We start from the raw sequence: 14,130 nt of genomic DNA, 5'->3' as shown, positions 1-14,130 counted from the left end.
GGAAAAAGACCATTTAACTGCAGCAAAAGTAATCCACAAACTATTTAACTAAAATATAAAAAGAGGCAAAATAAATAATCGAATATAGCAGATCTACAAGCTCACAATGCCCCAACTCCTACAAAGTGCTTGTCAGGGTGTGTGTCCAGTTCAAATAGGATTATTTTGGGGGGTTCACGCCACGGCCTGATCTGGTTGAGAACCACTGACATAGTGTAATAGGTCTTATCCTCAGGAGCTGCAGTGGGTTCATGGTTTTTGTTCTAATAATCCACTGCTGGAGTCGTGATGAGTTTGATCATCTGTTGTGTTGATGCTGGGCTAGTTTATCTACAATGCTCTCCTAACGGTTCCCTTGTGAAAAATCACATCACACATTTCTCTTATGTTGCCTTCATGGGTATAGATCAGTGGTTCCCAAACTTTTTCATGTCAAGGACCCTCAAATTGACACGAATTAGCCCGCGGACCCCCATTTGAAAAGATATGCCCCCATACGAGACGTTTTTGCGGCTCTAGCATGTGTTTCTCAACCCGTTTAATTTCAAGGACCCCCCAGTGCATTAGTCTATACGGACCCCCATTTAATGGCATTTCTGTCTCTGGGACCCCCAGTTTATATTGTAAAATCAACGGTCCATTTGGATCCTTTTTGTACACTCTGAGTTACAGACCCATCAGGGTCCATTTGGTTCCAAACTATATCATTTAGCATGGGGACCCCCTGGAACTCCTTCAGGTACCCCTGGGGGTCCCCGGACCCCACTTTGGGAACCACTGGTATGGATGAGTGCTATATTTTTTGTTCTAAAGGTGAATATAGGGTTTTGTTTTATTAAGTTTTTGTTTTGAAGTTTTCCAGATTAACCTATGATATGGAAATGCCCTTGCACCAAAAACAAACACAAGCTAGCGATGACTTGAAATAGTTTAATTACAGACACGGTAGCACTGCACTGAGTCCAGTTTTTAAAATCATGCTTTTTGGGTGATTTAGTGAGTCCAACAGCCACAGCATACCTGAATTGGATTGTTTTTTTTTTACTTAGACTGATGCATCCACTGTGCAGCTGTGTAGGAAAATATAAATGTGGGACTATAGGTCTCGTTTTGGAAGATGCTGGATATTAAATGACCCAGGGAGCCACAAAAAGAACCGCCGAGACATCCGTTAAACACATTTATGCATGCACTAATTCTAAATCTATAACTTATTTTTACTTCACGCCTACTGATTTCACGGAGTTATGGATAATTAGTAAAACATCTACGTGTGCCTGGTCCCAGCCCTCGAAAGGATGCGAACAGTGAAATGAAAAGCTTCTCTGTGGTTAATTGATGGAGAACACGCACGTGCACATGCGCACACAAACGCACACACGTGTGCGCGCACACAGGTTGGACGGATGGAGACTCTTAATTCAGTCTGTTCTCTCTGGCTTAAGCTTGCTGCAAGTATTTGCATCAGTCAGTAGTATATTATTGGGAACCTGCATTCAATCATGATAATGTAATAATTGTAATGCAATGCTTTCTCTTTTTTCAAAAATCAATAAATTACCAAAACCGTAATGCCAGTGGTTTCTGCCTAGCTCATCCAGAGATAAATGTACCATTGACAACAATAATTTTGGATCTTTATTATAAGGGCAATACAACTGACATACCAGATAAAACGAATTTAAGACAATGTGAAAAGGGCATCGTTTGTTAAATGGAGTAACCTATGTATAATGTTGATCACAAGTACAGATATACTTTTGTTTGTTCGTGGAGCATTTGATCCAGTTTTTCCCCCACAGAAATAAGTCCTGTCGCCGCACGTTTGACTAAATGTAAAGCCTCTTTACAACATTCTGAGTCAAAATACAATATGAATAGAATGCAAAACAGTTTCTCATATATATATATATATCTGGACCTTATCTTTTGATCTATATAAAGACAAAACAACAAAAAATAACATAAGAAATATATTTGAAACATATTACATTCACACAACAAAAGTACAGGCTATGAACACATTCAAACATAGTTTGAATTGGAATGCAACATACCGGGTATTTTACATTTTTAAGTGGAACCCAACATTTTGGAAGCGGAAAGCAACAAATCTTGGAAGTGGAACGGAATTCATTTTCAGGTGGAACACATTTTGGAAATGGAACGCAACAAATTTGACTGTCTGAAGTGGAACGTAAAACATGGAGATATGCAATGTTGAAAGAGGGAATGCCGTGGCCTTTATTTACCCAGGGTAGTAGCTAAGTACCCCTAAAACATGATCATCGGGTACTATGATTATATTGATGATATGGGTGATATTGTGATGTAACTGGTGTATTTCGAGTGTGCCTTTTGACTCAAAGGCTTTCAGCTTTCAGGAAGAAACCAAAAATACACAAGGAAGACATATTTCAATATTCCAACCACAACTGGGGGTCTATTAAAATCACGGCACTCCATCTTAACCCTGTATTAACCCCCGGATTAATTTCTACTTGCAAAAAAAACGATTTAAACCTTACTACTACTTTTTACTACTAGGACTCATCAGAGGAAAGCATGTAAAAAAAATAAAAATAAAATAGTAATAAATTAATAATTTACATTTGGGGGATATATAGTCCAGAGATTTTTAATTTGTGTGAATTTCAGCCCCTGTGGGGGGGTATTTATATGCAAATATCATGACCAATGGCATTGCAATGGCATTGCAATGAACATCAATGATGACGTTTAGGTGAAAAAAATGAACATTAAAAAAAATGTTTTAATTAATTCATTAATTAAAATATGTTGTAGTATTGCAACGCTGGGTGTTACAGGGTTAAAATGATTGGCTGTCACTCACTGATCAGTGTATATTCTCACTGTATGCCTGTTTTTTTTTATCGCAGTTAAGAAATAGAAAACGATGAAGCATTTCAAGCACAAACGTTCAATGCCATGTCTGTCTGGCTTCAATTCTGAGCCCGCTTACGTGAAAATCTGAAGCATTAAATAGACCCACTTTCATATAATACAAATCTATGAACAACGATCCCTATATAAACAAAACACATAACTTCGGTATGAATCAAACCTAGATCATCTTTGAGGCATGCTTTTGAGTCATACCATTCGTTTGGAGCCAGATAGGTCTCAGTGTACGTGCATTCAACCTCTGCATGCCCTTGAACAAAATGTCCCCTATCTCTCTCTCTCTCTCTCTCTCTCTCTCTCTCTCTCTCTCTCACTCACACATCTATATGGTAAATACTCTTTGGTTCAACTATCTTGTCAATGGGTGCATCTCAACAGTCTGAGGTGGCTCAAGCGTTATTCATAGTCTGGATTTTCGGTGGTGAGGTGACCACCGAACTACAACATGACGTCACGAGCCGCGGTGAAGAGCAAACCACCGCCCCAGCCCTTCTGTTTTTACTCAGCACCGCTCAACGTTAGTTCAGCTCCGGTGGTCACCTCACCACCGAAAATCCAGACTATGAATGAGCCTTTCCTCACCTAATTAATCCACAAAGGTCTTCTTAACCACTTACATTTCATATACAATACTTTGTTGATCAGGGTCCGCCAGGAGTCTATACCATGGCCCCCCCTCCTTTGTTTCCCGTACATCTCCGTGAAAATAGCTGATCTACAAGCTCACAATGTGTCACAAAACTCACAACGCATGTGAGTTTACGGATTGGCTATTTTATCGTTCACCAGTTATTATGACAAAATAGGATTCATGTGGTCAAGCCAGATGACAGGTACACAACTTCTCACATGAAGCAGTGGTTCTCAAACCTTCTCATGTCAAGGACCCCCAAATGAATATGTATTTGGTCGTGGACGTGGACCCCCACCTGAGAATATTTTGTGCCAGGGACGCCCCTACAAGTTTTGTGTTGTTAAAATGTTTCAAAAATATTCCAAAACCTTTGTCAAGATCTATAAGGTTAAAACTGGTTGAACTGATGCTATATTAACTCATTTTGCCGGGGACCCCTGGAAGCCCCTCAAGGACCCCTGGGGGTCCCCCCAGACCCCATGTTGAGAACCACTGATATAAAAAGCATGCAGTACACCTGTTCCTCGGGTGTGGAGAATGGCGGAGAATACCAGACGAGGGGAGGAGGTCACTTTGGATTACTGAAGCACAGATTGAGATTACTGTCCCGTCTTGGTTTAAGAGGCTCAAGATGTTTTACCACATAGTAACCAACAGAGGGAGCGACGTATAATACACAAACGTTTGATTTTCGGGTAGCGAATATGCAGTCTTAAAAAAGGAGCAGCAAACGGTATTCCCATGGAGAGAAAAAAAGAGAGGAACGCAAATGTCGAAACGAAGCACGTCGGGCAGCGGCTGCAATTTGTAACAGACTTGAGAGTCGAGCAGCCTTCTCTCTCTCCGTATTTCTCACAGGAGATGCCGGAAACTCTTTTCCCTTGCAGAATCTCACTCGCAGACGTATATATATATAAAGCTTGCATATTTCCTCTGCGAATTCTCTCCACGCTTTGCGGCAGAGAGACTCTTGCGAGTGCAGGGTTCCTCGCCCCCCCCGGTGGAATGTTTGACGCCATAATGTTCTTGGATAGTAGTTAAATACCTTTTAGGCTTCGTAGAACCTCTCTACCTTCTTTGTGACAGTGGTGCCGCCCACCACACTCCTCTGAACCACCTCTTTGGTGATGTGGCGCGTCACCATGCCACTGGTCTCCGTGTGCTGCGTAGTCATCATCATTCCCTCTCCTGTGTGCTGCTGTGTAGTCATCATAGTTCCATCTCCTGCAGGGAAAAGAGGACAGTGTTATTGTGCGTCGCTTGCAAGTGGTGTAAAGTAAATGTACTTGTGAGTACTTTGAGTATCTGTACTTTGTGAATATAGTGAAAATAGCACATCTACAAGCTCACAACACAGTCGACGCATTGTGAACTTTTCGGCAAACATAGGCCCAGAATAGGGTTCACTAGGATTCATGTGGTTAAAGGCGCAGTGAAACGGAAATGGTGAACAACATGAAAATGGTGTTTCCACATGAAACACCGGTCTGAAGTTTCTGAACCAATCAGAGTGTCGCATCCCTTCAGGCGATGGGACGGTAGCTAGGGACGGTAGCTCTGCTATGCGCTACAGCGTGGTGTGTGTTTGTTTACAAATCAGACGGTCGGCCAGCACAACCAGTTTACTGTTACGTGGCTTATTTCTACCCTATAATGTTTTCAGAAACATATTTTAGCGTGATGATTAAGTTGAAACCGAGTAATACACTGTCTGAATGTTATCTTGAATGGAAATAAAAACGGAGTAATCTGTAATCAGAAGCAGCTGTGTTGCATGGATGCGCAGATATGGGGAATTAAACAGGTGAGCTTCATTTTCATTGGCTTTTATCGATGTGTATCTCTACACGTCATCACGCAGCACGTTTTCGTTTTAATAAATAAATAATACAATCGTTTTTATGGACCTTTGATATAAAAACACACAGAAATGAGAATTTTCCCATTTTTTTGGCATCCATTGTTAGGTATGCCCTTATGATGACCACGGATATGGTCTAAAAGTGTGAAAAACGTCTTTTTCATTTCACTGCGCCTTTAAGATGAGTATCATTAATGTTCCGGTATAAGTGATATCAGCAAAATCCAAAAGTCTGAAGGCCTTTCGGGCCGGACAAATAATCAGAAAGAAGAAACTTCTCGTTTTTCTTCTTTGTAATTATTTGTTTGGTCCAAAATATTGTGTTTATTGTCGTGTTTTGTCACGACTCGAGTTGGCTTTGTACGACGCTTAAAAGGTCTTTAAATAAATACTTTTTGAAATGTCTATGGGGAAGATGCATTGGGGAATTTTTGTACCTGAGAAGTAGGGGTCATTGAACATAGTGTGGGAGACATTCGTGCGCGTGGTGACCTCTGTGGGCAGTTGGAAAACATCTCTCCTCGCCATCGACTGACTGCTGCTGCTGTACTGAGAAACGGCGCCTACACAGAAGACAGGATGAAAACAGAGAAGTTAGCATATAGAACGTTTGATAATACCTTTTACATTCCTCTTACAACTATAAAAATATATTTCATGGGCTTTGTTTGAAACATGGCCCAAATAAATATTTTCATATCATTGCCTTTGTATTGTTTAGATTAGAGCTTCATGCATGTGCTTATTGTAATTGGATTTTTTTTCCCACTAGGTAGATATTATGTATAGAAAGGCCTAGCCATGGACAGGGGTAAATAAAATAAGCCTTGGCTATAAACCCCACATACAATGCATCATTTTTGTATAACTTGATACATTGTTTTTGTATATAGGAGGCGGAGACAGAGAACTCTTGTGGTCTTTACTGAAACATTGGTGTGGAGTTTTGTATGTGGTTGGTTCTTGGACGCACACAGGTTGGAGGGTTGCAGAGGGTTGCAGAAGGTGGTAGAAAAGTGGAGGTTTAGGTTTGGGAGACAGGCAGCAGTGGTTTGGGGATCTGGGCATGAGGAAATGAGTGCAGCTAGGCCACTTATATAGCCTCCCACACCTGTGTGTGGCCAGCGAACAACCTGCCATTCAATCAGGCTTGATTGGATTGATTGGGTGTCGGTGCCTCTCCATGAGCCTTTTGACAGTACATAGTTTGGGCACTTTTTTTCCCCCTTACCTCCATCCTGAGACTCTATGGTAATGATTCCTTCCCTCTCAGGTCCAAAGCCCTGCGTGGTTCTGGCCTGGACCTTGAACTTGTAGGGCACGTTCTCATTCAGGTCCGGTACCGTCAGACTGGTTTCTGAGCTGTCCCCGCTCACCTGGAAGGAACGCACTTCTCCTGGGGGAGAAACACGGGAAATGATGGTCAATGGTCGTGTAATGCTTATCCCTACTATCACACTGACATGAAGTCTGTTTTTTTGTTTAGTTTTTTCATTCACTGTATTTATTTAGTGGGGTTTTTTGCCTTTATTCATAGGGTACAGTAATTAGACAGGAAAGGGGGAGAGAGGTGGTATGGGGGGAAGGCAGATGGGCTCGGGACTCGAAGCCACGACACGCCGTCAGGCTGGATTACGGGCCTAGGTGCCTGGACCACCCAGGCCCATTCAAGGTCTTTTTGTCAGGAGAATCCTGACCTACAGTATATCCTCTCGGTTTGCCTAGTCCCAATTGGCTGGCTCGTCTCTAGGCTACCAGACACGCCGCCGCCTAAGCCAATGGGATTGCAAGAACTAACAAAAGCATGTCGAAAACGAACGCAGACAACGGACGCGAGGTTGTCACAGAGAAACATACGTTAAGAAAATAATTAATAACAACAAAAAAAGAATGGAAACAGAGCTTGTTTCACCACATTTCTTGTTGACAAAAAGAAGTTCCTCCTCACCTCCACCATGAAGCTGTTCACACGTGACCACATAGCCCAGGATGTCCCCGTTGGGTTTGCGAGGTTTGTCCCAGCTCAGCTGCAGGGCCTCTGGGCTCAGGGCTGTGAACACCAGCGGTCCCGGAGCACTGGGGGTGCTCAGGGTGAATGGAGAACCTAGCAATAAATCACCAAGAACCGGAAATAAGGACAAGCAAAGGCTATAATAGATTTGACTATGTATGTTGATAATGATAAGAGCGCAAATATGAACACGGTAAGACACGCGCTACGCTCTTCTCTTATGTTCTTTTGATTTCATTTAACCCATTCTGACCTGAGATCAGATTCATACAAGGTTTCCACTGGACACACACTGGTCTGATGAACCCATTCTGACCTGAGATCAGATTCTAAAAATGTCAGTCGTTCTTCGAATTTTTCAAAAATAGCAGACCTACAAGCTCGTATCGCGCCACTCGGTGGCGCGATATGAGCTTGTAGATCTGCTATTTTTCAATAGGTAAAGCATAACATGATGCTAACACCAAAATGGGTGCCCGGTCAGAATGGGATAATAGATTTGACTACAGTATGTATGTTGATAATGATAAGAGCGCAAATATGAACACGGTAAGACACGCGCTATACGCTCTTCTCTTATGTTCTTTTGATTTCATTTAAAACCTTCGACGCGACATTGCAATTTATATATTTTTTATTTAGGTCGAGGCCATGAATAAGCCCTCAGGGTTTCTTACCTATCCACACACAAAGTGTGTTATCAAATTTCCGCGTGTCTTTGAAATTGTGTAAAACATAATCAAAAAATGTAAACGAGAGAAATGTCAAAATGAAGAATACAATGTATTTTGGAAAAATGGTAAAGCATCCTGATCTGTGTGTCCAGTGTTCTGACATGAGGAGCCAGATACATGTCCAGCAGAAAGTTGTCCTTCATCTCATCCAGCAGTTTGAGACACGGGGCCTACTTGGACTCGAAGAATGACAGAAAAGTGCGATGAATGCACAACAGCGGACGGCGTGCGTACCTGGCATGGGGCTGAGTGGACTGTTGGGGTCCACGGCAGACTCGATGGTAATGACCCCCTCTCTCTCCGGGCCCCAGCCCTCCTGGCTCTGACCCTTGACCTTGAACAAGTAGGAGTGGTTGGGCAGCAGGTCCTGGACGATCACAGAGTTCTCCGCTGGGCAGGTCACGTTGACACGTTTCACCTCCCCTGGAAAGGAGAGGAAACGGCGGGTTCAGCATCGATAGATATTTTTTTAAATGCCTCATTCGCCGTTGCAGTTCGTTTGAGCTATGTACTGTATATCGCCAGGGGGTGGCGGACGTGGGCCGGAAGTGCGGAAGCCATGCTGCCACTCAAGTGACTACTGGCCAATCACAGCACGTCTTTTTACGGGACTTGTCAGACCCGAACGTCCATTCTGTGATGCACGCAGTCTCGCGTTGCCAGACTGTTGCCTCTCGCAGTAGTTGTCAAGCTACGCGAGACCAATGAAGCGCCAAGTGGACGCTTGCCCTCCCTTTTGCAGATACGCCCCAGAGCCGGAAGAGGCGTCCATGGACGTGCTGGCCATTGGGAAATTCGGGACAACTCCCGAACGGCCGGTCCAGTCCAGGCCGGTCTGGGCCAGCCGTTTAAAAAAAATATATATATATAAAAAAATAAATCGAAGATACACGATTATCTTTTAACAAGGTTACAGCCTATATAATCATGTTGCTTTGTAACATTATAACGTTGTGCACAGCAGCGCTGCCTCAGCCATCCTGGCTGCAGCGCAGCCTGTCAGTCTCACACACACACACACACACACACACACACACACACACACACACACACACACACAGTACACACTCTACACAGCCGGCCGAGGCAGGCTAATTAACTATAGAGCCTACAGCTGTGGGTAGATGCACGTGTTTAGGCTTCGTAGTACTGTGGTGTGGCCGTGTGGCCGTGTCACGCAACATGCAGAGAGACATAATCTACAATTATATATAAAAGAAACTCAAAGATCGTCACACGTTACCTCCACTCAGGAGCTGATAGAGGACACTGTAACCCAGGATGTCCTTCTCACAGTGGGGCTCCTGCCAGCTGACCTTGAGGGCAGTGGGACCCAGGGCAGAGAACACCAGCCTGGTGGGGGTTTCTGGGACCCCTGGGGTAAGCCTTGTGTCTGAGGGGGGGAGAGAGGACTGTGGTTAGGAAGACGAGAGGATGAAAAAAGAAAAGGCCACTCAGCAGGAGCTCACAGCGTGAAATTGAGAAAAATGGCTGTACTGGTCATTTTGAACACTGTGTCTTTTGCGAGAGTATTAACAGATGGACAGAACATTGACTGCACAGAACATTGACTTCCACACAGTAAAATCTCGGGTCCATTTTTTACACTCTCAGGTTTAAACCGAGCACTGCATTTAACTGTGTATAGAACTAGGAATGGGTGTAGTGACTTAGCAAAAGATTGCTCTTCGTCCCCTTGACCCAATGAGGACAAAAAAACGAACAACCAACTGCTAAACGCTTCTCTCCTTCGCAAGGCTGAAAGAGAACCGTGACCAAAACTGAACGAGGGAGTTGAGAAATAACAGAAAGAGACGAGAAAGGGTGAGAAAGAATGGGAGAATCAGATACAGATGCAGCCGAAATATTGGCTAATGGACGGTTGGCGTTAACCTGCGAAGGCCAACTGTGTGTGGTTAAGCTGGCACTGTGGCGCTTAACCGCTTAAAACCCGCTTGACTCACCCGAAAGAACGCTCTACTACCGCATTTTCTTGATGCGGAGGTGCTAAGCTCCATGTACACACCCGAGTCGATTCATGAACGAGCGCTCTGTGTTAAACGCAAGCTCTTTTACTCGTGCATGTAACTTCGCTCGCCAGCAGTTCCAGCTTTGGCCAGTAGGGCTGGGTGGCTTCAACGTTTCCGACGTTATATAGGTGGTTAAGGGGCGTCCATGTCACCTATACTGTGCACATACTGCCTGTGCGGACGGACGTGTTATATAGCTGCATGAAGTCACTCACCCTGGAGGACCCTGTCCAGGTTTTGCAGGGCGTCGGCGACGTCCGAAGCCGGGGTCCTGGCCACCCGCGAGCCCTGCGGCGACATGCTGAAGCCGTACGTAGAGCTTTCAGTCGCGCCGCCATAGCCAAACCCACCTGAGAGTGCCAATGAGCAAAATAATGCAAGAGAGAAAAAGGGGGGTGGGGAAGCGGGTTTGGGGTGAGGAGGAGGAGGAGGAGGAGGGGAGAAAGATAAAATATGGATAGAATACGGTAGAGGAAGAGTGGAGACAGACAGGAGGAGGAGGAGGAGGGAGGGAAGAGGAAGTTCAAGGTGACGGGAGGCGTCACGAAACGGAAGGAAAGTCAAAGATATAGAGAATGAAAGAGGTTTTCGGGGGGGAAGAGGGGGGCGAAGGGGGGGGGGTGCAAGTCAGCATAGCTCCTGCAAGGTCTGAACTGATAAAAGCCCCGACAGCCCCTGCCTGTCACCAGCTGAACAGATATACCAAGCTGCTGGCCTCGCGCCACCTTGCACAGCGAGCCCACTATACAACACTGCACTCTGCAGAGCCGTCTTCACGTACATTTTCCAAAGTAAATGGTTCTATGAGTGGCGTACAGGGACCCTCAGGGTGGTTCCAAATGGACCCTTACAGGTCTGTGACTTTGACAGCATACAAAGTCTGTCGGGTCCATTTTGTACACTCTCAAAGTTACGGGGGGGGGGGGGTCCAAAGTAAATGCCTTTATGCCAACGACCTTTACATATATATACACGTGAAAATGGTCACCTTCAATTAGGTAAGGACCTTACCCATATCGGGGAACTTGCCGGCCAAGTCTCCCATGACGATGGAGTCTCGGATGTTCTCCTCTAGGTAACCCCTGTTCTCCGAACGCTTCCTCATCACGACCTCCTTGGAGTGCACTCCACCTCCGATCATCCCGGCCTCCATCACGCCGCCGCCGATCATCGTGTCCTGTCTATGGCTGAGTGAGCTCCCTGCAACGGCGGGGGGGAGGAAGAGAAAAGTGCTGAATATATTGTAAGTAAAGGTTAACCGCTTAAGCCGAATTATACTCCATTGTACGCCGAAAAACCGAAAATAGCTGAGCTTGTAGATCAGCTATTTTCAGTATTGCAGAAAATTGTGAGAAAATGTTGAATGTTTTTATGCTTTTTCTTTTCGTACTTTTACAATTGACCTTGATTTTGATCGTTTTACATTTTTTGCCCCTATAATGACATGGCCAAAATAGGTTGAAACACCAGGTGGAAAGTGTTTAACCCATTTGGGCGGGAACCCCTTTGTGTTTTAAACATTATGTTGTAATTTAGCTATTGGAAAAATAGCAGATCTACAAGTTCATAGGCGCGCGCCACTCGGTGGCGCGCTACGAGCTTGTGGGTCTGCTATTTTTGAAAAATCATGGATTTAGAAGACTTTCTTTTTTAAATTTCGTCCTCAGGTCAAAACGGCTTAACCTGTGCTGCTGATCCCGCATTTACAGCCCAAGCCAATCTCGGTGCAGCGTCTCACTGCGTCCCGACCAATCTCGGTTGCAGCGTCTCACTGCGTCCCGACCAATCCCTGTGCAGCAGCATCTTACCGCGTCCCGACATGGGCGACATCATGTAGCTGGTGGTGGTGTTCTCCACGCCGGTGCTCATGGAACCTCCTCTGTAGTTGGACGACGCCAGCGACGACGCCGACATGTTGCGCGATCCCCCGGAGAAAAGGAAACCCTGGTCCCACCTCCCGTTCATGAACTGATCTGTGCACAACACATAAACGGTTGGAACGGTTGGAACTGTGAGTATATATGGACAGAATTCAGGAAACCCTTTTAGGATTGAACCACTTAAAACCCATATATACACACTGCATCGATCGATCTCGCTGCCGAAAACAGCCGATGGAGCATGAGCGTGTAGCTCACGCTCACAATGGGTAACAAGTACAACGTGTTGTTGCGCTTGTAGAGCTTTTCGCGATACATTTGCCCAATTAGGTACGCTATAGGGTTTAAGTGGTTCAAACCGAGCAAATCGACTCCAAAAACAATTCTCACGTAAAAGTGTCATCAGAGACGACGAGGACAACTCCAATATTCCAACAACAACAGCCACAGAGTAATTAAGACTTTGCACCCGGCAAGCTGCCCGTCTAGATCACTGCCTCCCCAAGTGGGGGAACGGAGAGAGGAGGGACAGAGACCGGCACCTGAAAGCCTGCCCATTATGCTCATCAACTGGAGGTGGGGCAGTTGATGCCAAGGACGCCCAGGCCCTCTCTGGGTATAGGAGGTGGTGTGCGTTGCAAGGGCTCAGGGTCGGGGGGAGAGATGGGATATAGGCACCAGCTGCAGTAGTAGGGGGAAAAGGCGAACGAAGCAATGAAGCTCGCCATTGAATGATTAGCCATTTGACACGCGATTGGAAGGAACTAAACGAAGGCAGAGAGAAACAGGGAGCCGCCGCCTCGCTCGGGGGGGCTCCTGAATGGCCGTGCACAGTAGCATGTGGCATGCTGTCCTGCATGGTGGCCTTTTCAGGGGGGGGTGGGTCTTCACCTGGCTGGGGCGCGGCGGGGGCGTTGCGGGGGGCCTCGTCGGAGCTGGCCTCGGTGTCGGTGCTGAGCCGATGGGCGATGTGGTCCACCTTCTTTTTCCAGGAAACCTTGCGGAGATCCAGGTTGGACCCCACCAACTTGACATGTTGCCAGCCTTATTGTTAAGGGGAGGAGGATATAGGTGTATGTGGGTGGGTGGTGGGGTGGATGGATGGATGGTTTGGAAGCAAGTTAAGATATTTTCAAAATCAGAGATTTAGCCACTTGAACCCCCAGCGTCCCTATTCTGGGGGCCAACATTTGGTTTCAAATAGCAACCGGAATCAGTTAGCAGCAGTTGGGATATTATTATTTTCAAATAATAATAACCACTTTCCATCTCTCTGGTCAACAAAGTATACAGTATAGGTTTGAAGTGGTTAAACGGAAGCTGTATGTCACACTATGTGTGTAATGTTGTGTCTTCCTCTGTAATGTATTTTGAGTTGTCATTGATGTTTTATGTGTGGCTGTAGCTGGGGTGAAAGCCCAAGACAAATTTCCACTTGTGGACAATAAAGTTTACCTTGACCTTGACCTTGACACTAACACAGTGCTTACCGAACATACCCTCAGTCTCAAACGGGGTTGATGTGCAGGGACGTGCACACATAGATATCTAAGGGGGCTTCAGCCTAACCCTGCCCTTTTACCCGTCTGTAAAACAACTGCCCTTTCCAGACCACAAATGCAGCGTTTACTACGGTGAAAGAAATGGAAATGACTTGAATCAAATGACTCCTTTTCAGGAGAATTTCTTTTTTCCCCGAAGTCTCCGGAACGTGAACACAGTATTTTGCGTTGAACAAATTTGTTTAGAAATCCATGTCGTTACACACTGCATCTCCACTAGCTAAAGAGTGCTGGGTTGCGCCCCGAAAATAGGGTGCCGTGTCATTAGTCAGAAGGTTCATTGTTCCGAAATTACTATCCCTATCTCTAACCCTAACCTAAACCTAACCGCAAGCACGGGAGCAAACCTAAACCTAAAACCTAAACCACGGGAGCAGTGCATGTTCGGACTGACGGGACTTCGGATCTATGGGTAGTTCCCGAAAATAGCAGATCTACAAGCTCTCAAAAGTGCCCTCTTTCAGCCCCTGCCTCTCTAACACTCTCTGCACGT

General features: G+C 45.4%; 1 protein-coding gene across 4 annotated transcripts in view; it reads right to left on the bottom strand.

Moving 5' to 3' along the window:
• Nucleotides 1–2,876: 2,876 nt before the first annotated feature.
• Nucleotides 2,877–14,130, bottom strand: part of itgb4 (integrin, beta 4) — a 50,079-nt gene continuing 38,825 nt past the window's right edge. For 3 of the 4 annotated variants that reach the window (XM_080789629.1, XM_080789628.1, XM_080789627.1), the window contains exons 34-42: nt 12,004–12,168; nt 11,207–11,395; nt 10,411–10,545; nt 9,409–9,558; nt 8,400–8,588; nt 7,369–7,524; nt 6,652–6,816; nt 5,858–5,983; nt 2,877–4,783 (exon numbers count right to left, since the gene is read on the bottom strand). In XM_080789629.1, coding sequence (XP_080645755.1) covers nt 4,608–4,783; nt 5,858–5,983; nt 6,652–6,816; nt 7,369–7,524; nt 8,400–8,588; nt 9,409–9,558; nt 10,411–10,545; nt 11,207–11,395; nt 12,004–12,168 — 1,451 coding nt within the window. In that variant the 3' untranslated portion in view covers nt 2,877–4,607. The remainder of the gene's footprint in view (nt 4,784–5,857; nt 5,984–6,651; nt 6,817–7,368; nt 7,525–8,399; nt 8,589–9,408; nt 9,559–10,410; nt 10,546–11,206; nt 11,396–12,003; nt 12,169–14,130) is intronic. The other variant, XM_080789630.1, reaches the window with a different exon arrangement.

This window comes from Protomyctophum bolini (assembly GCF_963924005.1).
Source record: "Protomyctophum bolini genome assembly, chromosome: 18".
Classification (NCBI taxonomy): Eukaryota; Metazoa; Chordata; class Actinopteri; order Myctophiformes; family Myctophidae; genus Protomyctophum; species Protomyctophum bolini.
The sequence above is the reverse complement of the archived record's forward strand: the minus strand, read 5'-3'. Positions and strand labels throughout refer to the sequence as shown.